The following is a 25355-nucleotide window of genomic DNA, read 5'->3' as shown; positions in this document are numbered from 1 at the left end:
TGGGAAATATGGGTTTCAATTCGTGGGGCACTGACACCAGTATTGGGATAAGAGGGAACTGTCCCTTCGGGACAGACTTCACTTGAACCAGGCTGGGACCAGTGTCCTGGAAAATCGAATAACTAGGGCTGTAAATAGGACTTTCAACTAAATAGTGGGGGGGGGGGGCGGTAGGGAAGGAAGGGAACAGAGCAGAAATTTAAAAAGTCAAAGAGAAAGGAGAAGGCAAAAGTGCAGGGTAGCGATAGAGGTAATGATAACCGGAGTGTGATAAGTAGAGACAGAGCGTATAAACATAAGACAAAATTAAAAGTTCTTTATCTGAACGCACAAAGCATTTGTAACAAGATAGATGAGTTGACGGCACAAATAGAAATAAGTGGCTATCATCATCATCATCATAGGCATTCCCTTGGAGTCGAGGATGACTTGCTTCCACTCTAAAAGTGAGTTCTCAGGTGACAGAGGAGTCCAATGCAGGACCTACAGTCTCGGTCACAGGTGGGACAGACAGTGGTTGAAAGAAAGGGTTGGTCGGGGAGCCTGGGTTGATGCATGCTCCTTCCGCTGTCTGCGCTTGGTTTCTGCTGGTTCTCAGCGATGGGGCTCGAGGTGCTCTGTGCCCTCCCGGATGCTCTTCCTCCATCTTTGGGTGGTCGTGGGCAAGGGATTCCCAGCTGTCAGTGGGGATGTTGCACTTTGTCAAGGAGGCTTTGAGGGTGTCCTTGAACCGTTTCCTCTGCCCACCTAGGGCTTGCTTGCCACGTTGAAGCTCCGCGTAGTGCGCTTGCTTTGGGAGTCTTGTGTCAGGGATGCGGACAATGTGGCCCTCCCAATGGAGCTGATCGAGCGTAGTCAATCCTGCCAATGGATTTGCAGAATCTTGCGGAGGCAGCGCTGGTGGGACTTCTCCAGCATTTTGAGGTGTCTGCTGTATATAGTCCAGGTCTCTGAGCCATATAGGAGGGCGGGTATCACTACTGTCCTGTAGACCATGAGCTTGGTGCCGGATTTCTAGTCTTCAAACATTCTCTTCCTCATGCGACATAGGCTGTGCTGGCACACTGAAGGCGGTGTTGAACCTCGTCGTCAATGTCTGCTCTTGTTGACAGTAGGCTCCCGAGGTATGGAAAATGGTCCACGTTGTCCAAGGCCGCGTCGTGGATTTTCATAATCGGGGTGTGCTGTGTGGCGGGATCAGGTTGGTACAGGACCTTTGTCTTACGGATGTTTAGCGCAAGGCCCATGCTCTCGTATGCCTCGGCAAAGGTGTTGACGATGGCTTGGAGTTCGGCCTTCGAGTGTACACAGACGCAAGCGTTGTCTGCGTACTGTAGTTCAATGACAGAGGATGGGACCACCTTGGATCTGGCCTGGAGGCAGCGGAGGTTGAACAGATTCCCATCTGTTGTATAATTTAGTTCCACTCCAGCGGGGAGCTTGCTAAGGGTGAGATGTAGCATTGCAGCAAGGAAGATCAAAAAAAGCATTGGTGCAATGACGCAGACTTGCTTGACCCCGGTCCGCACGTGGATTAGGTCTGTGGTGGATCTATTGGTCAGATTCACGCTTGCATGTCATCATGGAGCAGACGGAGAATGGTGACAAATTTTTGAGGGCAGCCAAAACAGAGAAGGAAGCTCCATAATCGCTCAGGATTGACAGTGTCAAAGTCCTTTGTGAGGTCAAAGCAGGCCATGTACAAGGGTTGGTGCTGTTCCTTGCATTTCTCTTGTAGTTGTTGCACGGTATGATCTGATTGCCATTACAGAGACGTGGTTGCAAGGTGACCAAAGCTGGGAACTGAATATTCAGGGGTATTTGCCATTTCGTAAGGATAGGCAGAAAGGAAAAGGAGGTGGGGTAGCTCTGTTAATAAAGGATGAGATCAGTGCAGTAGTAAGAATTATATTGGCTCAGAAGATCAAGATGTAGAATCAGTTTGGGTGGAGATAAAAAATAATAAGGGTAGCAAGTCACTGGTGGGAGTGGTCTACACTGTAGCCACACTGTAGGACAGAATATAAAGCAAGAACTAATAGGGGCTTGTAAGAAAGGTACAGCAATAATCATGGGCGATTTTAATCTTCATATTGATTGGACAAATCAAATTGGCAATGGTAACCTTGAGGAAGAGTTCAGAGTGCATGAGGAATGGTTTCTTGGAACAATACATAAGAACATACGGACCCTCGAGCCATTCAATAAGATCATGGCTGATCCGATCATGGACTCAGGTCCACTTCCCTGCCCGCTCCCCATAACCCTTTATTCCCTTATCGGTTAAGAAACCCTGTCTATCTCTGACTTAAATTTATTCAATGACCCAGCTTCCACAGTTTTGTGAGGCAGCGAATTCCACAGATTTATAACCCTCTGAGAAAAGAAATTCCTCCTCATCTCAGTTTTAAATGGACGGCCCCTTATTCTAAGATTATGCCCCCGAGTTCTAGTCTCCCTTATCAGTGGAAACATCCTCTCTGCATCCACCTTGTCAAGCCCCCTCATAATCTTATAAATTTCAAATAAGATCACTTCGTATTCTTCTGAATTCCAGTGAGTAGAGTTCCAATCTACTCAACCCTTCCTCATAAGTAAACCCCCTCATCTCCGGAATCAACCTAGTGAACCTTCTCTGAACCGCCTCCAAAGCAAGTATATCCTTTCTTAAATATGGAAACCAAAACTGTACGTAGTATTCCAGGTGTGGCCTCATCAATACCCTGTATAACTGTAGCAAGACTTTCCTGCTTTTATACTCCATCCTCTTTGCAATAAAGGTCAAGATTCCATTGGCCTTCCTGATCACTTGCTGTACCTGTATACTAACCTTTTGTGTTTCATGCACCAGGACCCCCAGGTCCTGCTGTACTGCAGCACTTTGCAATTTTTTTCCATTTAAATAATAACTTGCTCTTCGATTTTTTTTCTGCCAAAGTGCATGACCTCACACTTTCCAACATTATACTCCATCTGCTTGTTTATGTCCTTTTGCAGGTTTTTGTGTCCTCCTCACACATTGCTTTTCCTCCCATCTTTGTATCGTCAGCAAACTTGGCTACATTACATTCAGTCCCTTCATCCAAGTCGTTAATATAGATTGTAAATAGTTGGGGTCCCAGCACTGATCCCTGCGGCACCCCACTAGTTACTGATTGCCAACCCGAGAATGAACCATTTATCCCGACTCTCTGTTTTCTGTTAGTTAGCCAATTCTCTATCCATGCTAATATATTACCCCCAACCCCGTGAACTTTTATCTTGTGCAGTAACCTTATGTGGCACCTTGTCAAATGCCTTCTGGAAGTCCAAATACATCACATCCACTGGTTCCCCTTTATCCACCCTGTTCGTTACATCCTCAAAGAATTTCAGCAAATTTGTCAAACATGACTTCCCCTTCATAAATCCATGCTGACTCTGCCTGACCGAATTTTGCTTTTCCAAATGTCCTGCTACTGCTTCTTTAATAATGGACTCCAACATTTTCCCAACCACAGGTGTTAGGCTAACTGGTCTATAATTTCCTGCTTTTTGTCTGTCTCCTTTTTTAAATAGGGACGTTACATTTGCAGTTTTCCAGTCTGCTGGGACTTTGCCAGAATCCAGGGAATTTTGGTAAATACATTGTGGAACCAAACCAGGGAGCAAATTATTTTAGATCTGGTAATGTGTAACGAGTCTAGATTAATTAACTAAAATGTGGTGAAGGATCCTCTTGGGACGAGTGATCATAACATGGTAGAATTTCAAATTCAGTTTGAGGGTGAGAAAACTAGGTCTCAAACTCGTGTCCTGAAGTTAAATAAAGGTAATTGCAAAGGTATGAAGGCAGAGTTGGTTAAAGTGGACTGGGAAAATATATTAAAGGGTAAGACTGTAGAAACGCAATGGCAAATATTTAAGGAGATAATTCATAATTCTCAGCAAAGATTTATTCCAGTGAGAAATAAAGATGCTAAGAGAAGGATGAACCATCTCTGGCTAACTAAGGAAGTAAAAGCTGGTATCAAATTGAAAACAAAGGCATACACTGTTGCGAAGGACAGTGGAAAGCCAAAGGATTGGGAAATGTTTCGAAACCAGCAAAGGATGACTAAAAAAATGATAAAGACAAAGAAGATAGCATATGAGAGTAAACTAGCAAGAAATATAAAAACAGATTATTAAGAGCTCCTATAGGTATATAAAAAGAAAACGAGTAGCTGGGGGCGGGGGGGGGGAAAGAGAGGCTTTGGGAGGGGGGAAGGGCGGTGGAGAGAGAGAAGAGAAGAAAGGGGCTGGGGGGGGGGCGGAGAGAAAGAGGCTGGGGTAGGGGGGTGGGCGGAAATCGGAGAGGGGAGAGGGAACTCAGGAAAGACCGATCACGTTCTTCCAACCCCCTACAAGGGACACCGTTGGAGTGGATGATATCCAGAAGTTACAACACTGTCACTATTCACTTCATACCCAATAAACTGTTAACAATCCATACACAATGCCCCATCTATGATTGGAGCGGGGTGGCGGGGGGAAAGAATGTACTTGTGCTGGGGTGCAGGACTTTAGCTGGGGGAGGGATGTACTTGGACTGGGGTAAGGGACTTTGGCTGGGGCAGGCATGTACTTGGACTAGGGTAAGGGACTTTGGCTGGGGCAGGCATGTACTTGGACTGGGGTAAGGCACTTCGGCTGGGGGAGGGGTGGACTGGGGTAAGGCATTTTAACTGGGGTAAGGCATTTTAGCTGGGGAAGGGATGTGCTTGGACTGGGGTAAGGCACTTTGGGTGGCCAGTGCTGTCCTGGGGAGCTCTGTCCTCTGTCGCTTCAGGAAGTCAAAGTGGATCGAGTTACAATTTGCAAAGTCATTGAGGCCTTGAGAAGGCCGGTTCCAGTGACACATTCCTGTGATACTTCAGGGTGTGGCTTATCCTCCAATCAGAAACAAAAGGTGGAGCATGTGGGCCAATTTGGCAGTACAGTTGCAGCGTCCAGAATCCTGAACCCCGGAACACTCGGGGATGAGGCCGTTCCCGATTCCGCTTTTTTCCGGACTTTGGAACGTCTTTCTGACATCACGAATCCAGAACACCTGAGCCCAGGTTCGGGTATTTTTGGATTTCGGAACGTCAGAAAGGCGGTGGGATGGGGGTGCTTGGCAAGGCGTTGTTTGGGCAGGGTCCCACCGCCGAGGTGGAGCTGTTTGGGCGGGGCCCCGCCGAAGAGAAGCTGGGCGGACGGGCCTCGCCACGACGGAGCTGCTCGGGCGGGCCCCGTCGCCGCGGAGCTGTTCGGGGGGGCCCCGTCACCCCGTCACGGCGGAGGTGCTCGGGCGGGCCCCGTCGCAGGGGAGGTGCTCGGGCGGGCCCCGTCACCCCGTCGCGGAGGTTGTGTTCGGGCGGGCCCCGTCGCGGAGGTGGTGTTCGGGCAGGCCCCATCGCGGAGGAGGTGTTCGGGTGGGCCCCTTCGCGGAGGAGGTGTTCGGGCGGCCCGGCGAGGTAAGGGTAGCGGTGGCGAGGTAAGGGGCCTGAGGTCATGCAACGTCAGCTGATCCTGATTCCGGAATATTTTATGGAGTCCGGACGACCCTGCCATCAATCGGTCAGGAGTCCGGAACGTACCGGATGCTGCACCTGTACAAATAAATGCGTCCATAATAAGTGATCTCGTAATAAACGATCCTCTGGGAATGAGCAACCATAACATGGTTGAATTTCAAATTCAGTTGGAGGGTGAGAAAGTTGGATCTCAAACCAGGGTCTGAAGCTTTAAATAAAGGAGACTACAAAGGTATGAGGGCAGAGTTGGCTAAAGTGGACTGGGAAAATAGCTTAAATTATGGGACGGCTGATGAGCAGTGGCAGACATTTAAGGAGATGCTTCATAACTTGCAACAAAAATATATCCTAATGAGAAGGAAAGACTGTAAGAGAAGGGATAACCATCCTGGGCTAACTAAGAAAATAATGGATGGTATCAAATTGAAAACAAAGGCATACAATGTGGGCAAGACTAGTGGGAGGCCAGAGGATTGGGAAACTTTTAAAAGCCAGTAAAGAACGACTAAAAAAAATGATAGAGGGAAGATAGATTATGAAAGTAAACTAGCACAAAATATAACAGATAAGTTTCTACAGATACATAAAAAGGAAAAAAGTGGCTAAAGTAAATGTTGGTCTCCTGGAGGATGAGACTGGGGAATTAATAATGGAGAACAGGGAAATGGCAGAAACGTTGAACAAATATTTTGTATCGGTCTTCACAGTAGAAGACACTAAAAACATCCCAACAGTGGATAATCAAGGGGCTATATAGCGAGGGAGGAACTTGACTCGGTAAAATATTGGGACTAAAGGCGGACAATTCCCCGGGACCTGATGGCTTACGTCCTAGGGTCGTAAAAGAAGTGGCTGCAGAGATAGCGGATGCATTGGATGTGATCTACCAAAATTCCCTGGATTTTGGGGCAGTCCCAGCGGATTGGAAAACCGCAAATGTAACGCCCCTATTTAAAAAAGGAGGCAGGCAAAAAGCAGGGAACTCTAGACCAGTTAGCCTAACATCTGTCGTTGGGAGTCCATTATTAAGGAAGTAGTAGCGGGACATTTGGAAAAGCATAATTCAATCAAACAGAGTCAGCATGGTTTCATGAATGGGAAATCATGTTTAACAAATTTGCTGGAGTTCTTTTGAGGATGTATCGAGCAGGGTGGATAAGGGGGAAACCAGTGGATTGGGTGTATTCTGATTTCCAGAAAGCATTCAATAAGGTGTCACATAAAAGGTCACTGCAAAAAATAAAAGTTCACGGGAGTGGGGGTAATATATTAGCATGGATAGAGGATTGGCCAACTAACAGAAAACAAGAAGTCGGGTTAAATGGGTCATTTTCAGGTTGGCAAACAGTGACTAGTGGGTCATCACAGGGATCGATGATGGGTCCTCAACTATTATCAATCTTTATTAATAACTTGGATGAAAGGACCGAGTGTAATGTAGCCAAGTTTGCTGATGATACAAAGATAGGTGGGAAAGCAAATTGTGAGGAGGACACAAAAAATCTGCAAAGAGGTATAGAGAGGCTAAGTGAATGGGCAAAAATTTGGCAGCTGGAGTATAATGTGGGAAAATGTGAGGTTATCCACTTTGGCAGAAATAATAGAAAAGCAAATTATAATTTAAATGGGGAAAAATTGCAACGTGCTGCAGTACAGAGGGACCTGGCGGTCCTTGTGCATGAAACACAGTTAGTATGCAGGTACAGCAAGTAATCAGGAAGGCAAATGGAATGTTGGCCTTTATTGCAAGAGGGATAGAGTATAAAAGCAGAGAAGTCCTGCTACAACTGTACAGGGTATTGATGAGACCACACCCAGAGTTCTCCGTACAGTTTTGGTCTCCGCATTTAAGGAAGGATATACTTGCATTGGAGGCTGTTCAGAGAAGGTTCACTCAGTTGATTCCGGAGATGAGGGGGTTGACTTATGAAGATAGGTTGAGTAGGTTGGGCCTATACATAATGAAGTTCAGAAGAATGAGAGGAGATCTTATTGAAACATATAAGATAATGAGGGGGCTCGACAAGGTGGATTGCAGAGAGGATTTTTCCACTCATAGGGGAAACTAAAACTAAGGGACATAGGCCCCAAGTTTCCACACGCGGCGAAAACGGCACCTGAAAAAAAACGCGGTATTCTCAAGCTCCTTGCAGCTCGATGTCTGCTTGGCGCGGCGCACAGGGGGCGGAGCCTACCACTCGCGCCGATTTTGTAAGTAGGAGGGGGCGGGTACAATTTAAATGAGTTTTTTTGGTGCCGGCAACCCTGCGCGTGCGCGTTGGAGCGTTCGCGCACGCGCAGTCTGAAGTAAACATTGGCACTCGGCCATTTTTAAAAGTGCTGCAGAAAAAGTGAAAATTTGTTTATTGAACCCTTGCAAAGGCTTGCATTTTAATTTTCTTGATATTTCTGTGTGTGAGGGAGTGCTTTTAGCAGTCAGCCCCCCTCACAGCTCGAAGGCTGCTGCTGCTCCCGACCAGCCACTGACGCTGCTGCAATCCCATGGCCGAATGGCCTCAAGTCCGTCCGGGTGCTGCATCTTCGCGGGGAATGAAGGCCTTCCTCAAGCACCAAGGCTGCTTGCTGCCTGCCCCTGCCCCCGAGACCGACGCCACACCGCTGCCTGAAGCGCTGCTTGCTGCCTGGCCCCGAGACCGACGCCACACTGCTGCCTGAAGCGCTGCTTGCTGCCTGCCCCGAGACTGATGCCACACCGCTGCCTGAAAGGCCTGCCTGAAGCACTTTCACACAGGTGGGAACATGGTTTATTTAATCTTTTCTTTGCTCATAAATTTTTATTCAGGTTGGATTTATTTGTATAATATTTGTATAAGCATAACTAAGGATTGATTGTAGAATTTAATGACTTCCCTTCCCCCCCCCCTCGTTCCCTACGCCTAATTTGTAACCTGCGCCTGATTTTTTAAAGTGTAGACAAGGTTTTTTCAAGCGTACAAAAATCTTCACTTGCTCCATTCTAAATTAGTTTGGAGTATGTTTTCACTGTGGAAACTTTCAAATCAGGCCTCAGTGGCCCCCTTTTGAAAAGAAAATTCAGTTCCAAAGTGAAACTGTTCTACCTGACTAGAACTGCAGAAAACTAAATGTGGAGAATTCCGATTTCTAAGATACTCCGTTCTACACCAGTTGCTCCTAAAAATCAGGAGCAAATCATGTGGAAACTTGGGGCCATAGTCTCAGAATAAGGAGCTGCCCATTTAAAACAGAGATGAGGAGGAATTTATTTTCTCATAGGGATGTAAATCTATGGAATTCTCTGTCTCAAAGAGCTGTGACGGCTGGGTTATTGAATATATTTAAGGTGGAGATAAGACAGATTTTTGTATGATAAGGGAGTCAAGGGTTATGGGGAGCAGATGGGGAAGTGGAGTTGAGGCCAAGATCAGGTCAGCCACACCTGCTTCTATTTCTTATGTTCTTATGATTAGGCACTTTACAATATTCCAGACTCAACTTCGATTTCAGTAAATTCACATCATTACCACTGCTCCTATTTTTTCGGACAGCAGGTGCTGGTAATGGATTTGCTGTTGACACTTTCATTTCCCCTCGACCCATCTTTTGTTCCTTTACTTTTCCCATTACCCCCCCCCCACCCTCCTTTTGTCTTGAACTGTCATCCCTTTTGTTATTTAATTACTCCTGCCTTCCACCCTATCACAGACCTTCCCCTTTTGTTCATTCTCCTCCACTTTTAAAAACTTACATCATTCCAGTTCTGACGAAAGGTCATCGACCTGAAATGTTAACTCCGTTTCTCTCTCGACAGATGCTGCCTGACCTGATGAGTATTTCAACAACTTGCCTTTAACGAAGTAAAACATTCCAAGGCGCTTCACATTATACCGAGCCACAATAAGGAAATATTAGGGCAGATGGTGAAAGAGGTAGGTTTTAAGGAGCGACTTAAAGGAGGAGAGAGAGTTGGAGAGACAGAGAGGTTTAGCGACGGAATTCCAGAGCTTTCGACCTCGGCAGCTGAAGGCATGGTCGGCAGTAGTGGACAATTAAAATTGGGATGTGCAAGAGGTCAGAATTGGAGAAGCGGAGAGATCTGGAAGAAGCTACAGAGATAAGGAGGGATGAGGCCATGGAGGGATTTGAAAACAAGGATGAAAATCTAAAAATTGAGACATAGCTGGACCAGGAGCCAATGTACCTCAGCAAGCACGGGTTAATGGATGAATGGGACTTGGTGCGAGTTAGGATAGGGGCAGCAAAGTTTTAGATGAGATCAAATTTATGGAGGGTGGAAGATTGGAGGTCGCTCAGGAAAGCATTGAAATAGTCAAGTCTAGAGGTAACCAAGGCACGGATGAGGGTTTCAGCAGCAGGTGAGCTGAGACAGGGGCGGAGTCAGGCAATGTTACGGAGGTGGATGTAGGCAGTCTTGGTGATGGAGTGGATATGTGCCCAGAAGCTCATCTCAGGGTCAAATATGATACCAATGTTGTGAATGGTCTGGATTTGGTGGCATGGTATAATTCCTTGAGAAACATATTCCATATATATCTCTGGATGGCATTGGATAGACCACAAAACATGCTGCGCCCTATGTGCCTAAACCTCTCACATTTAAAATGCCTTCAATACAAGGGACAACAAAATATATATAAATGCACCAGGTCCTCCCTCAGCTTCGTCTGCATGCTAACTCCATACATGCTCGTGTAGACTCCATGCAATGAGTCCATATTTTTGATATGAGCTCACACATTTAAATCAATGAGCACATCACTAGAAAGCACAATTCTCAGAGGTGAACTGGATAACAGAGATCAGCTCCAAGTAGTCAATGAGGTCAAAGTAGCTTTAGATATCTTGGTGATCAGTGCAACCTGAACAGCTTGCAAAGTGAACTGTTGCAAAATGCCTCGTAGCATTAACCACAGAAAATGGAGCAGAAAGAATCTTCCTTTTTCTGTCTCTTCAGCACCTTCTGTTGCTTTCAAGATTTTAATTTATGTTCTTAATCAGCTTTTTTCTTTTGAGTCCTATATAACTCCCTATTATTATACCAAATTAAATCTTTTCTTTTTAACTGACTGCTCACATCATTAAATGTAGCGATAACAACTACACTTCAGTGATATACTGCATCTGTTGGTACTATAATGAGATTTGATGTTGCATTAATAAATTAAATACTACAGCACAAGAAAAAAAATAAGTTCATACCTGCTAGTACTGTTAGTTTGGCACTTGTTGTTATTTCCCCAATACTATTCGTTGCTGTGCATTCATAAATTGCTTCATCTCGTGGTGCCCTTAGCGGTTGAATTCGAAGCACTGATCCAGTGCCATCATCAAATTCTATAACCTGGAAATCAATTAAAGAACATCTAATTAAATGCAGAACTGATGGAAGGGGTCAAAGAAGACGCCTCCCTATTGGGATCCTTAGAAAAGGGGGTTTTTCCCACAATTTTAGCCAAGCATTAACAAGAACTGGCTTTGTATGACCATATGTTCAGTAAATGCCCCTCTCACTTGTTCTGAAGCACTACTATTAGGTTACATGTGCAATCATCTATAAAAGTTGGTTTAGACCATTTCAGGATCAACTGCTTTTAATGGACTAGTGGGTAAAGGTGCTGCCTAGTGTAATATTATGCAATATGGAACTGAAAGTCCCCACTATGCTGACTTTGCTATTCTTAGCCACAGCTTCAGCGTCCTGAGGTTCACTCTTGCTAGCTACTGATATCTGCCGTAAAGTGCTTGTATGTGGACACTGGGCGAGAATAGGATCAAGTGTGACGGCGATGATTTCCATAATTAAACAGAAGGATCAGAAGTGTAAAAGTAGTCGTTCAATCAGTTGAAAGGGAAATAATTTTCAAATAGATTACAGCACTTGGCATTCGTGGATTTGAGAATCTGACTAATTTCATTGATTATTTTTTTGAAGAGGTCATCAAAATGGTGGATATGGAAGTGTCTATGGATGTTGCCTATTATGGACTTCCAGAAGGCATTTGATAAGATGCTGCACAAAAGATTAGCAAAAATGAATGCGCACAGAATTAGAGAAAACGTTTAGCACATGGTTCAGTAATTGGTTGGGAGGATGGAGACAGAGTGGGGATAATGAAACCGTACTCTGATTCGCGAGATATGACAACTGCTGTTCCCAGGGATCTGTCAAGGTGTTTAAAATGATAAAAGAGATTTGTTAGGGTAGAAACAGAGAAACAAGGATGCACAATCCTGGTCATTTTACTGAGCAGCAAAATTACCTAACTCAACTAACTCCCATTCCCCCTGTAGCACAAGTACTGTTTCTACAAAAGGAGCATGCCTGTGCCTTTGCCCCACAAGGATCCTTAATTGCAATGGAACATGGAGGTGTAGAGGGCTTTAAACTAATTAGTGGTGGGGGGGCGGGTTGGTGGTTCAGGTGAGCGGAAATTTAAAAAGTCAAAGAATAAGGAGAAGTCAATAGAGCAGGGTAGCACTAGGGGAAATCAAAACCAGAGCGTGATAGGAAGGGACAGAATGTATAAACATAAAAGTGTATGGAAGTGGGGTCAAAGCAGGAAAAAATGGTAAAAAAAACAAATTTAAAAGCTCTTTATCTGAATGCACGCAGCATTCGTCACAAAATAGATGAGTTGACGGCACAAATAGATATAAACGGATATGATCTGATAGCCATTACAGAGACGTGGTTGCAAGGTGACCAGGACTGGGAACTAAATATTATGGGGTATTTGACAATTCGGAAGGAGACAGAAAGAAAGGAAAAGAAGGTCGGGTAGCAATGTTAATAAAGGATGAGATCAGTGCGTTAGTGAGAAATGATAATGGCTCATAAGATCAAGATGTTGAATCAGTTTGGGTGGAGATAAGGAATAATAAGGGGGAAAAAGTCGCTGGTGGGCGTAGTCTATAGGCTCCCTAACAGTAGCTACACTATTGAACGAGTATAAATCAAGAAATAATGCAGGCTTGTAAAAAAGGAACGGCAATAATCATGGGCGATTTTAACCTTCATATTGATCAGACAAAGCAAATTGGCTAGGGTAGCCTTGAGGAAGAGTTCATAGAATGTATCCGGAATAGCTTCCTTGAACAGTATGTTGCTGAACCAACCAGGGAGCAGGCTATCTTAGATCTGGTACTGTGTAATGAGACTTGATTAATAAATGATCTCCTCATAAAGGATTCTCTAGGAATGAGTGACCATCGCATGGTTGAATTTCAAATTCAGTTGGAGGGTGAGAAAGTTGGATCTTAAACCAGTGTCCTAAGTTTAAATAAAGGAGACTACAAAGGTCTGAGGGCAGAGTTGCCTAAAGTGGACTGGGAAAATAGATTAAAGTGTTGGACGGCTAATGAGCAGTCATTTCAGGAGATATTTCCTAACTCTCAACAAAAATATATTCCAATGAGAAGGAAAGACTTGAGAAGGGATAACCATCCTGAGCTAACTAAGGAAATAAGGGACGGTATCAAATTGAAAACAAGGGCATATAATGCGGCCAAGACTAGTGGGAGGCCAGAGGATTGGGAAACTTTTAAAAGCTAGCAAAGAATGACTAAAAAAAAGATAAAGAGAGGGAAAATAGATTATGAAAGTAAACTAGCATGAAATATAAAAACAGATAGTAAGAGTTTTTACTGGTACATAAAAAGGAAAAGAGTGGCTAAAGTAAATGTTACTCCCCTAGAGGATGAGGCTGGGGAATTAATAATGGCGAACAGGGAAATGGCAGAGACGCTGAACAAATATTTTGCATCGGTCTTCACGGGAGAAGGCACTAAAAACATCCCAATAGTGGATAATCAAGGGGCTATAGCGAGGGAGAAGTTTAATACAATCACTAATGAAGTAGTACTCAGTAAAATAATGGGATTAAAGGTGGACAAGTCCTCTGGACCTTATGGCTTACAAGGTGGATAGAGTATAAAAGCAGAGAAGTCCTGCTACAACTGTACAGGGTATTGGTGACACCACACCTGGAGTACTGCGTACAGTTTTGGTCTCCGTATTTAAGGAAGGATATACTTGCATTGGAGGCTGTTCAGAGAAGGTTCACTTGGTTGATTCCAGAGATGAGGAGGTTGACTCATGAAGATAGATTAAGCCTATACACACTGGAGTTCAGAAGAATGAGAGGTGATCTTATCGAAACATGTAAGATAATGAGGGGGCTCGACAAGGCGGATGCAGAGGGGATATTTCCACTCATAGGGGAAATTAAAACTTGGGGACATAGTCTCAGAATAAGGGGCTGTCCATTCTCTCAGAGGGTTCTAAATCTGTGGAATTCTCGGCCCCAGAGAGTTGTGGAGTCTGGGTCATTGAATATATTTAAGGCGGAGATAGATAGATTTTTATTCGCGAAGGGAATAAAGGGTTACGAGAAGCAGGCAGGGAAGTGGAGCCGAGTCCATGATCAGATCAGCCATGATCTTATTAAATGGCGGAGCAGGCTCGAGGGGTCAAATGGCCTACTCCCGCTTCTATCTGGGCGGAGTGTAGAATGTTGCGGTGCAGGGGGTGTCGCAGTTATGCGGGGCAGACTGGTTGGGCTGGATGCTCTTTACCTTTCCGCCACTGCTCATAGGTTTATATGTAACCTTCAGGGCTGCTGACCAAGGGCCGTGTGGCTCTTTGTTGGCCGGCGCGGATACGATGGGCTGAAATGACCTCCTTCTGCGCTGTAGATTTCAATGTTTCTATTTTTTATGTTCTTATGTCACAGGGGGCTGGGACTTTTCACACTTGGCTTCAGATAATCCTACAAGCCAAAGTCCCAATGGGTAGAGTGGTCCTAATTGGACAAGCAGCAGGGCACAACTCTGGTAAGCTGTACAGTTTTAGCTGGTTAAACTTCAGCAGTACCTCTGCACACATTGGAGGGTCTCTAAGCCTCGAGTTAAGCCAAACTGTGTTTCCGGACTTGGGAAAGTGCAATGTGTGTACTCCATATTAGGCAAAAGGAACACTTCAGGTGGGTTTACTTTTCTTAGCAACTTGATTTGGAGACTGTTAAACATGGTAATAGGTTTCTGCATATATTACTCAGCTAACCAAAAAAAGTACTATGACTGTCATAGTTCCACCACGTTACTTAACACTCTCCCAAGTGGTTCCATCTGTTTCGTTCCATCTACTTTTTAAAATTGTTTAAGGGACAGACTTTTACCTCAAATCGCTGAGAGCTGACTTTCTTCCCTTTCTTCATCCAGGTGATACGAGGTTTAGGTTCTGCTATTGCTTGGCACACAAATGAAGCCACTCCTCCAGAAATTCCAATCTGATCCACAGGGATTCGGATAAAACTTGGCACAGCTGCAAAATGTCAGTGTGGCAGATTAATCCAACAGCCTAAATTTTACTTCAAAACACATGCAAACCTAAACACAAACTAGTTCAAGCAAATCAGAACTATTGTAAAACATTGCAGGTAGAATGAACTTTATTAAATCAAATACTAAGATAATAAAGGATGTGTAAATTCAGATTGTAAAGAGGTCCTGGGACTGGATGGGACATACGGACCAAGAAGGTCCTAGCTTCAATCATGGGACTGTGTTGATCTCTACCAGGAAAACCATTTGTATTAGAGGTCAACTGTCAAAGATACAATTCAAATGTATCAAGTTAAGCAAAGCCACTTTCCTGATTTATGAGCTTTGGTCATGAACTGCTAAAATTTATCCACTGTTAGGTTTATAAAATATTACAATCAATCCCATGGTAGAAATGCAAATATTTTAACACATTTATTCTTGGGTTGTTGGGGATTTAAAAGGTGTGGGACTATACCATTCACCAATCCCATAACACTTTCAACTTCAGCTTTTATAAACCAGCTTCCAAAGATACTTGGTATAAAACTAACTGTGTATCATTACAGCTGTGTATTATAACATACCTAGATTACTGCAACAGAAACCTTTGATGAGTTCCCTGTGACAAATGCATTTGGCAAGAGTGGCAAAATCTTGTCTCCAGTTTGGTTTAAGATTTGCATAACCAAATGGTCAGAAGAGGAAACTAAATCTACTTCTGATCTGATTACATACAATACTTTAATTCTAAGGGGGAGCCTTCACTCCAAAATCAAGTCATAAGAAAATAAGAATTAGAAGCAGGAGTATGCCACGCGGTCCCTTGAGCCTGCTCCTCCATTCAATAAGATCATGGCTGATCTACGACCTCAACTCCACTTGCCCGCCCGATCCCTATATCCATGATTTCCCTAGAGTCCAAAAATCTATCTATCTCAGCATTGAATGTACTCATGTCTCAGCATCCACAGCCCTCTGGGGTATAGAATTCCAAGATTCACAACTCTCACATCTCAGTCTTAAATGGGCAACCCCTTATCCAGAGACTATGCCTCCTGGTTCTAGACTCTCCAGCCTGAGGAAACAATCTCTCAGCATCTACCCTGTCAATCCCCTTCAGAATCGTGTACGTTTCAATGAGATCACCTCTCACTCTTCTAAACTCCAGAGATTATAGGCCCAGCCTACTCAATCTCTCCTCATAGGACAACCCAAGGGATCAATCTAGTGAACTTTCATTGCACCGCCTCCAAAGCATGTATGTCCTTTCTCAGATAAGGATACTATTATTCTTTCTTGGGATGTGGGTGTAGTGGCAGTCTCCACTACACGCACATCCCAAGAAAGAATAATAGTATAAAGAGTTCCCTTCCTTCCCTGCCGGTTTCTCCCCTTTGGTGTTAGCCCTTTGATTTTGTGGTAGCACTCTTGCCCAAGTCAGAAAGTTTTCAAATCCGCAATGCAGGATAAAAATTCAGTGCAACAGTAAGGGATTATAGCACTGTTGAAGATGCCGTCTTTTTGATGAGATATTAAATCAAGATCCCGTCTATTTTCTCAGAAGATCTCATAAAAAATTCTATGGCATTATTCTAAGAAGTGAAGGGAAATTAGAATTTTTTATCTCTCAAACAATATCACGTTACTGGTCATGGGACTTTACTGTGTACAAAGTGGTTGCCATATTTCCCTATATTACAACAGTAACTACACTTCAAAAGTACTTAATTGGCTGTGCAGTGCCTTGGAATGTCTTGCAGTCATGAAAAACATTCAAGTTAATTTTGAAGGTAGCAACTCTTGTTAGGGTATAGCTCCGTGGGTAGCAGCTCTTCTCTGGTATATCCCCCCCAAGTAATCATTTTTACATATACAAAGAAACATATTGAAGCTATAAGATGGAAACAAGCCATTCAGCCCAACGAGTTGGTCATCTTTTATTCTCCACATGAGCAAGTAGTCCTAATAACCTTTATCCAACCTGTTCCATATCCCATCATTTCCTTTTCATTTATCCACTTATCTAATGTAATCCATGTTTGAATCATGATACATAGGGCATCACAACTGTATGGGACAGGATAGATGGACCAGTTGGTCTTTTCCTGTTCAACATTTTAGTATGTTCAAAATCTGGAATGTTGGCATTGTTTCTGTCCCAACCACTAACTTGAAAGTGAATTTCACAAGCCTCACAACTCTCGACAAAGAAGTTTGTCTTACTCTCTATTCCAAATCTCTTACATTCACTCTTGTATCTACGACTCCTCGTTCTTGATCCCACCACTGCTGGTAACAGTTTGCTTTCTCTATCCACAGATGCTGCCTGACCTGCTGAGTATTTTCAGCATTTTCTGTTTTTATCTATCCTGTCGAATCTTTCATAATTTTGATCACTTCTTCCAGATCGCCCCATAATCAGTGTTGCTCCAATTCAAAAGCCCCAATTTTTCAAGTCTTGTATTTGTACTTCCTTATACCAAGCAGTAAAGCTGCCATGGATGAAAAGGGAAAGAATGTGAAATAAAGAAAAGTGCATGTATACAGCAATCACATTTGGCTATAAAGCTTATACATTCATAATTATCTTAATTCTGTTCTGTAATGTAAGTAGGGTGACTCAAAGCCACTGAGAGTTAGAGCACATTGCAGAACTGCCTCAAATGATAGAGGTTTGAAAATTTGAGAGTGAAAGAGTAAAATGTGGCCCTTTCAATATTTTATGCAAAATCAGATTTAACAGTCGGATGATAAACTTTAAAATGTGCCTTTCCTTTTTCAAGAGAATGTCAGTTAAACATATAAAATACAAACGAGAAAGAATCATCACTCCCCATCACCCAATAAAGAACATTAAAAGATTTTGAAACACAAGAACCACAGCAATAAACACACACATATCTTCAGGGACAGCATTAGAAATTAAAGGTTTCCAAAACATCATTACTATTCATTGTGAAAAGGACAAGCAGTGTTTGTAAAAGACTATGAATGCCTGAATAGACAAACCAAGACTGTGTACAGCCAAGATACAAGCTCATCATCATATGAGCATTCTGTCTGAAACAAGAAAAGCCTTAAAACTAATTAATTTTGTATATTGTGCAATCTTTCCCACTTACACTGAAACAAATGTTATATTTCCAAGTGGGACAACAAAGATGATTCTATAACTCAGAACAATTCTGAGGATAGGTAATGCAATTGGAGGTGCTGATCCACAGTTTTGGATAAACGGCAATCTCCATTGGAGAAACGATTGGAAAGTGAAAAGATTCACATTCATGTAGTGCGCGTTGAAGCTGAGGCAAGGTAGAAGGAATATTACTCTGCTAATTGACACTGCCAATAAAAACACATTATTGAAAATGTACAGAAAGTCTATCAGCATTTGTAAAGAGATAACCAGGTTGAACACTTCATGCATAACCCTTTGTCAGATCACTGATTCCAGGATGCTTAATGCTGAAGCTAAGTGCCCAGAATGGAAATCTGTTCTGTTCCCCAGTTTTAACCACTCTCTTATCCAGACCTGAAAACCAGAAATGTAAATCAAAAATATACAAATTCTAAAGAAAAATAAGCTATAGATAGGTTGACAGTTGTGACATCCTGATCAGAGCAGAGGAAATAAATTCAGTAAACAGTTAAAGCAGATCGACATCTATCATGTGGATAAAATTGATTTATTTAACTCAAATTATGATTACAAGGCAAAAAGGATGAAAATACAAACTCGCAAAGCCTCCTGCAAGACTGCAAAGAATTTCTCTTGCACCCAAATTTGCTTCCGCCACCTTTTCTCTTCTCAAAGGTACACACACATACACATATTATGCATGTACATACACTATATGTATGTGTATGTGTACACTGGTTCAAGCGATGGGAAATGGTTGGAAAAGCCAATGAAGTAACTTCTGAAATGACAAACGAATGGCTTTCATCAGCTCTGCCTATATTACTTCAAATGTGCCAGCCTTGTCACGTGTTGTGAAGCATAAGTTTTTTTTAAAAGCGGGAAGCTCACAATTTTGCAAGAAGAGTATTGGTGGGAAATAGGAAAGAGTGCACAAATCTTATTGACAGCTAGAAGAACAGAAAATGCTGTGGTTATATATACGGTATTGTCAGACTGCTTGCCCAACATCCAGTTCTGTGAAAGTTTCCTCCAATTAAACATCGATAAGACTAAAGCCATTGGGCTAGATTTTCCACTTTGCTGTCTATCGCCCAAAAAATGGGCGATGTTCCAGCGATGTTCGATGTCCCAGCCTTATCGATCGCTGGCTCATCGTCCATTTTTTCGATGGCAATTTTCCATTCGGCGATAGGCCAGCGATGTCAAATGGGCGATGCAAAAGGTCAGCGATGTGCGCTCGCCCAACGAACGGCCAGCGATGTGGAAGGTAAAAGCTTCGCTAGCAACGGCCTTCTACGCATGCGATTTTAAAATTTTTTTCCAGTTGACAGCATTTCGGGAGGTCAGGGGTCATCCACACATGCGCAGAAGGCAAACGGAGGGGTAGAGAGAGAGGATAGAGAGAGAGGTGGAAAGCAGAGGAGAGAGAAAGAGCAGGTTAACGATAGAAAAAGCAGATAAATACCAGTATGTGTCAAGATAATAGATATTATTAACAGTATCACTTTAAAGGACAGAGAAAAAGCAGATTGACAGTAGAAAGAAAAAGATAAATAACAGTTTACAAAATAAGAGCGAGAAATAACAGTAATATGTCTGACTCTGATCAGAGTTTACATAATGTGGAGGGGGTGAGGAAGAGGGCCAAGCCGTTTTCTCACGAGGTCAACAAGGCCCTCATCACAGAGGTGCACTGCCGGTGGGCCCAAATAACCCGGGGTGCGAAGGGGAAACCCCCATCCCAGGCACATCGGAAGATATGGGGCGAGATCGCCGTTGTTGTCACCTTGGCGCCGCATGAGGCGAGGGGCGCTGACCAGTGCCGTAAGCGATGGAACAGCCTGGTTGCTTCGGCAAGAGTAAGTCGGATTTTTTATTGTAAAGATGCAAATTGATTTTAAAATTAAGTTCCTGCATTGAATTTAAGCTTGTTATTCCTATATATATTCCCTAAGATCCAGACAGGGCTATGACTCTGTGCCCTTTTTAAATATGTCATGTTGCTCTCACTTACACTGGGGGAAGAGCTGTCCTTGCTCACTTTCTGCCATGGGAGACTTTGGGACATTAGCTCCTGTCATTGTAATCGCCGAGTTCAGTGGAGATCAATTGTGGATAAAAACCCTATTAGCATATAACTATGGAAACTGTTGACTATCCATTTTAGTATCTTAGCTCATGCCATGCTCTTGTCACTTTTGCAGAGGAAGTTATCGAACAACAGGAGGGAGCAGAGACGCACCAGAGGCAGCCCTGCTCAGCTCCAGGAGCTGTCATCGATTGAGAGAGCGGCGGCGCTTGAGGGGACCGACAGTCGCTCAGCCACCACTTGTGGTCTTGCAGAGCCCACGCATGCACTATGAGAGTGTTGTGTCATGTTATGCATGCTGCCTCTGTGCTACTCTCAGATTGACAACATAACATAAGAGCAGGTGTAGGCCATCTGTCCATTGTCCCCTTCTCTGTTTGCTCCCCATATAGCCCCTTATCATTCTGTCTATCTCCGACTGATCCATCCTTCAAAGCTCTCTGGGTCACTGAATTCCACATAGATGTACTACCATATATACTACCAAATGATGCATTAATCTGTAAGGTCTCTCGGCCACGTTTATTGTAGTAGTGCTGCATCTCATACGTATGCCAGCGCAGCGAAAGATTAACGCGTACCCTTCTGTTCTAATTGTGCTTTGCAGTTCGGCCAGTACCAGAGCCACCAAGAACAGCGCCAGCGCTGGAAGTGCTCATTAACACGGGTGGTGAGGAGGACGAAGAGGAGGCCAAGCAAGGCAAGCGAGCTGGAGGAGATGGAGGAGGAATTGGTGCAGGAAACTGGCTCGATTGGGGGGGCCTGAGGCGGCCATGAATTAATCTTTGAATGTAGAGGTAGCGAGACCAAGTGGTGTGAAGCTGACAACGCCAAGGCAATCATTAGTGCTGTCGCAGATCCCACGGAGGTTGGGTCAGCGCGGTGAACACATGCCTACCCTGGCCGATCACATAGAGGGCTTGACTCGGCTGTGCGAAGAGACTGTCGCGATTAGTCTTCACAGAGGACTTCTCCCGGATGTCTCAGCAGACGCTCGTGGAGATGCGTGCGCAGACTGGCGCTACCAATGCCTTGCGGCATGTGTTGTTGGCGGAACATGGTGCTGCACCCGAACGTACCAAGATGTCGCAGACCACAAACACCAGCACACAAGAGAGTCAGGAGGATGCACTGCCTTCTGATCGGAAGGCGATTCCACAGCTTCGCCTTCCCCTCCAACGCCACCCCTCCCCCCCACCCGCCCTCCCCAACAGGCGATCGCGCCACCACCACGGCAGGAAGTCTCGACATTGCCCGCTACATGCCAGCGTCGTCTCAGTACCACCCCGGGACCAAAACGGGCGGTGAGAGGGGGGGGGGGGGGGGGAGAACAGAACCTGGAGGGAAACGTCGCTGCAGGTAGGGAGGGGGGGGGGGGGGGGGGGTGCAATAATGTTTTTTATTTAGTTGATATTGTTCAGATTGTTTGTTGCTGTTTTTATTGTTTTGCTGTTGGGGTGTGTGTTGGGGGGTGTTTGGGCGTTCGTTTAAAGTATTTAAGAAATGTTGTTATTGTAATAAAAACAATTTATTTCAATTTCCATCAAGCCCCATCTGTCCTCTCCTTATAGCTAGGTTATGCAACATGCTACACACCACAATAAACTCAGCAACCTGGTCAGGGTGGTACTGTAGGCTGCCTCCAGAGTGCTTCAGGCATCTGAAGCGCTGCTTCAGCACCCCAATTGTCTTTTCGATGATATTGCGTGTAGCTATGTGGCTTTCATTGTAACGCTTCTCTGTTTCCGTCTGGGGATTAGGTAGGGGGGTCAGGAGCCAACTGGCAAGGCCATATCCTTTATCCCCCAGCATCCAACCATGACCTTCTGGCTGACTGTCAAACAGGTCAGGGATAGCACTATTATGCAGGATGTGCGCATCATGGATGCTGCCTGGAAATGTGGCATTTACTGCCATGATAATTTGGTTGTGGTCGACAACGAGCTGCACATTCAGGGAGTGGAATCCCTTTCGGTTACTAAACACCTCCGGGTTCTGCAAAGGGGCTTTCAGGGCGATGCGCGTGCAGTCTATTGTTCCCTGCACCTTGGGGAAGTTTGCTATTCTCAACAAACCCAAAGCCCTCTCAGTCTGAGCCTACCTGGTCATAGTGAAGCTTATAAAGTCCATCCTGCGAGTGTAAAGGGCTTCAGTCAGCAGTTACAAGTAATGGTAGAGAAGCTACAGCACCCATTACTATCACTAATACAATCACTGTTGATATACTACTACTAAACTGCCCTTTCTACAAAAATAAATGCAAATATAATTATAGTTATAAATATAAGTATCAATTTAAGTGACTCTATCTGTAAAAGACCCTTAAATAACTCTCAAATTATAAGCCCCTTGTTTTAACAGCCTCCTCCCTTCCGACGTTCAAAATGACATCCGTAGCGCCGAGTTCTGTGAGGGAGGCCAGGGAAAAGCAACTATTCTGCAGCGATGTTCTCGGCGAGCGATCAGCCCGGCGATATTCCAAAAGTTGCACCCGGCGATGTGTGGGCCATCACACCTCAGCGATGTGAGCCGAAAGTTGGGGGGACAATTTTCCGGCGATATTCCAGCCTAACTTTCCACTTTTCAGTCAAAATGGGCAATGAAAGGCCGTTTTGGCTGATATATGGGCGATGTGAAATGGAAAGTCTAGCCCATTGTCTTCAGCTGCCGCCACAAATTCTGTTCCTTCGCCACCAATTCCATCTCCCTCCCTGGCCACAATTTCAACCGTGGCATCCTATTTGACCCCGAGTATCCGACCCTTTATCCTATCACAAAGGCTGCCCACTTCCATCTCCACCCCGCCTCAATCCATCTGCTGCTGAAATGCTCACCTGTGCCTTTGTTACCTCCAGAATTGAGCATGATCACCTGGCCGGTCTCCTATCTTCCCCCTTATATAAACTTAAATTCACTCAAAACCTTGCTGCCCATATCTTAACTTGCACCAGGTCCCATTCACCAATTACCCCTGTGCTCGCCCCCCATCCCCAGGCTCTAAGCTCTGGAATTCACTCCCTGAGCTTCTCCACCTCTCTCCCCTTCTTTAATACGCTCCTCAAAACCTACCTCTTGAACCAAGATCTTAGTCACCTGTCCTAATAAACTCGATATTTACGGGGCCATGCATTCGGAACGGGTGGGAGGAGTTATGGATAGAAGTAGTACAGGTTTCCCAAACATCCTTCAGTTTTTAACTGCAGGACGTCTTTTACATTTTATTTATAGGTTTCCCAGGAGATGGTGGTCGCATGGGGAAGATAGCGGCCAGGAGGAAACACTCCTGTATATAGCAACTTTAAAGTAGTAAAACCTCCCAAGGTGCTTCATAGGATGTCCTGATCTGACAAAAATTAACACCGAGCCAAAGGACACATTGGGGTTAACTTTAACCCCCAAAAATGAGTGGGTGTCAGTCAGGTAAGACTCTACTTTGAGGCCCGAGAAACCCAGACGATATTAGTTAAAAATAAAAAGCTTGTTAAAATGGAGACATACAGCTTCCTTCTAAGCTGTTAATGGCCAACCCACCTCCTGAGAGAGTACTGGCCGCCCGCGCCCTTGAATCGCCTGTTAAAACCAGAAATGGGCAGGTTCGAGTCGGATTTGAAATTTAAAGAATTTTGTCTTCTCACCCGACCGAAACACACCTGTTCTGGGGTGCTAAAATTACACCTGATGTCTTCTTTGATTCAGTGTCAATTTTTGTTGGAGTACATACCTATGAAGCACCTTGGGATGTTTTACTACATTAAAAGGTGCTATTATTGTTGGATCTGAAAAGCTTTCTCTTTCGTTCATGTATAAGTGAGTGGCCAAGCTGTTTCAAAATTTTTTGACATGTCCCTGCAGCTATCATTTACAGCTTAAACGGTGATCATGGATGATTTTTACAATTTTTGAAGAGTACATTCGATCTCTGGACAAAACATTTTGAGCTCACGGCAGAAGCATGTTAATCATTATAGGTAAATGTTTGACTCAAAAATATTGGTTAGGCTGGCAAAAATTCAAAAAGCAATAGCTTGTGATTCAATTTTGAAGGCAAAAACAGGTTTTTAAAAAATCGTTATTACAGTGGTTAAAGTCAAATATTGCACTTTTAATTTCTTATCCTTGAAATTGTAAATGCCTTCAAAACAGACTAGAAATGTTTCCAATTAGCTATTCTGCTTTAACTATTCTCATATCCTTAGGTTTCGTAAATTTTTATTTCCCTAATTTTCTCATTATACCTCCTTTTGTCTTATGTCATGTAATCATCTCCTGTTTGCTGTTTAGTGTATGTGATATGTGCACTCTCAGGGGCTGGGTCTTGAATTTTGCTTCTTTCTTCTACTGAGGCTACTGTTGGTGTTTTCTACACCTGTACGCTACAGATTATTACTATTCATCACCCCAAGTTTTGCTTCAGTCTCCCTCCCTGGATCAGCTTCCACCCCCCCACAAAGTCTCAGTTCGTGCTGCTCGTGCCAAACTGTCACTTGGTACCAACTCCTGCTGCGTTCTCTTCCTATGCTGATTGCTATCCTACTGTGCACTATTGATCGCCATCTCTTTTGCTCCCTCCCACCAAGCATCAGCTCCAGTTGTTGAGTTCTGCCTCCCACAGCATTATCTTCCCCCATCCAGTGCTAGCTTCTGCTCAGCTCTCAGTAATTATGAGCTTAAAGCAATATTGGGCCAGAACTGCAACCAGAGAATAAAAATAAAATGAAAAGACAAAACAAATAAACTGAACTATCAAAATTAAACTCAAGAAAGTGTCAATAAAACCAATGAAGAATAAATAGCAAACCTAAAAACACGGAGGGGGGAGGGGGAAAAAAAGAAAAGGAACAAGTCAAATTTTTACAATAAACTTAAATTTTCACAAAGTTCTATTTTTCCACATTGTTCGCCACAGGCAATGCCACAAGAGATCCATTTGTACATATATAAATTCAGATGGTCTTAAATTTCTCTTGTACTGTGCTAAGTACTTCAAACTCTATTCAAATGAAGTATCAAATCATCAATGATGCAACACTCTGCAGCTGATGGCACTCACATTCACTCAACTATACACATGGTCAGGGTTTTGTGCATGTACATTGATGCTCGTAAGTTCTCCAGGCTGTAAGGAAAAATTGGAGTCCCTTAGGACTCTGTTCAAAGGTTTGAAGTTCACTCCATATTGGTAATAGTTATTATTTTATTTAAGCATAAACCTTACGGTATTTGAGCAGCAGTTTACAAAGTACAATTAAGAATCATATTACCC

General features: G+C 43.9%; 1 protein-coding gene and 1 long non-coding RNA gene across 8 annotated transcripts in view; one reads left to right on the top strand and one right to left on the bottom strand.

Moving 5' to 3' along the window:
* Window positions 1–25355, bottom strand: part of ptprfa (protein tyrosine phosphatase receptor type Fa) — a 589458-nt gene that overhangs the window by 344013 nt on the left and 220090 nt on the right. For all 7 annotated transcript variants that reach the window (XM_070886687.1, XM_070886691.1, XM_070886688.1 and 4 more), the window contains exons 3-4: window positions 14714–14859; window positions 10737–10878 (exon numbers count right to left, since the gene is read on the bottom strand). In XM_070886687.1, the coding sequence (XP_070742788.1) occupies window positions 10737–10878; window positions 14714–14859 (288 nt within the window). The remainder of the gene's footprint in view (window positions 1–10736; window positions 10879–14713; window positions 14860–25355) is intronic.
* LOC139268477 (uncharacterized) lies at window positions 8233–23363 on the top strand. Its single transcript, XR_011594036.1, has 3 exons — window positions 8233–8289; window positions 9328–9445; window positions 23321–23363. It is a non-coding gene; the product is annotated as an uncharacterized lncRNA (long non-coding RNA).

This window comes from Pristiophorus japonicus, chromosome 8 (assembly GCF_044704955.1).
Source record: "Pristiophorus japonicus isolate sPriJap1 chromosome 8, sPriJap1.hap1, whole genome shotgun sequence".
Taxonomy (NCBI): domain Eukaryota; kingdom Metazoa; phylum Chordata; class Chondrichthyes; family Pristiophoridae; genus Pristiophorus; species Pristiophorus japonicus.
Note: the sequence above shows the minus strand (reverse complement) of the source record. Positions and strands in the feature narration are given on the sequence as shown.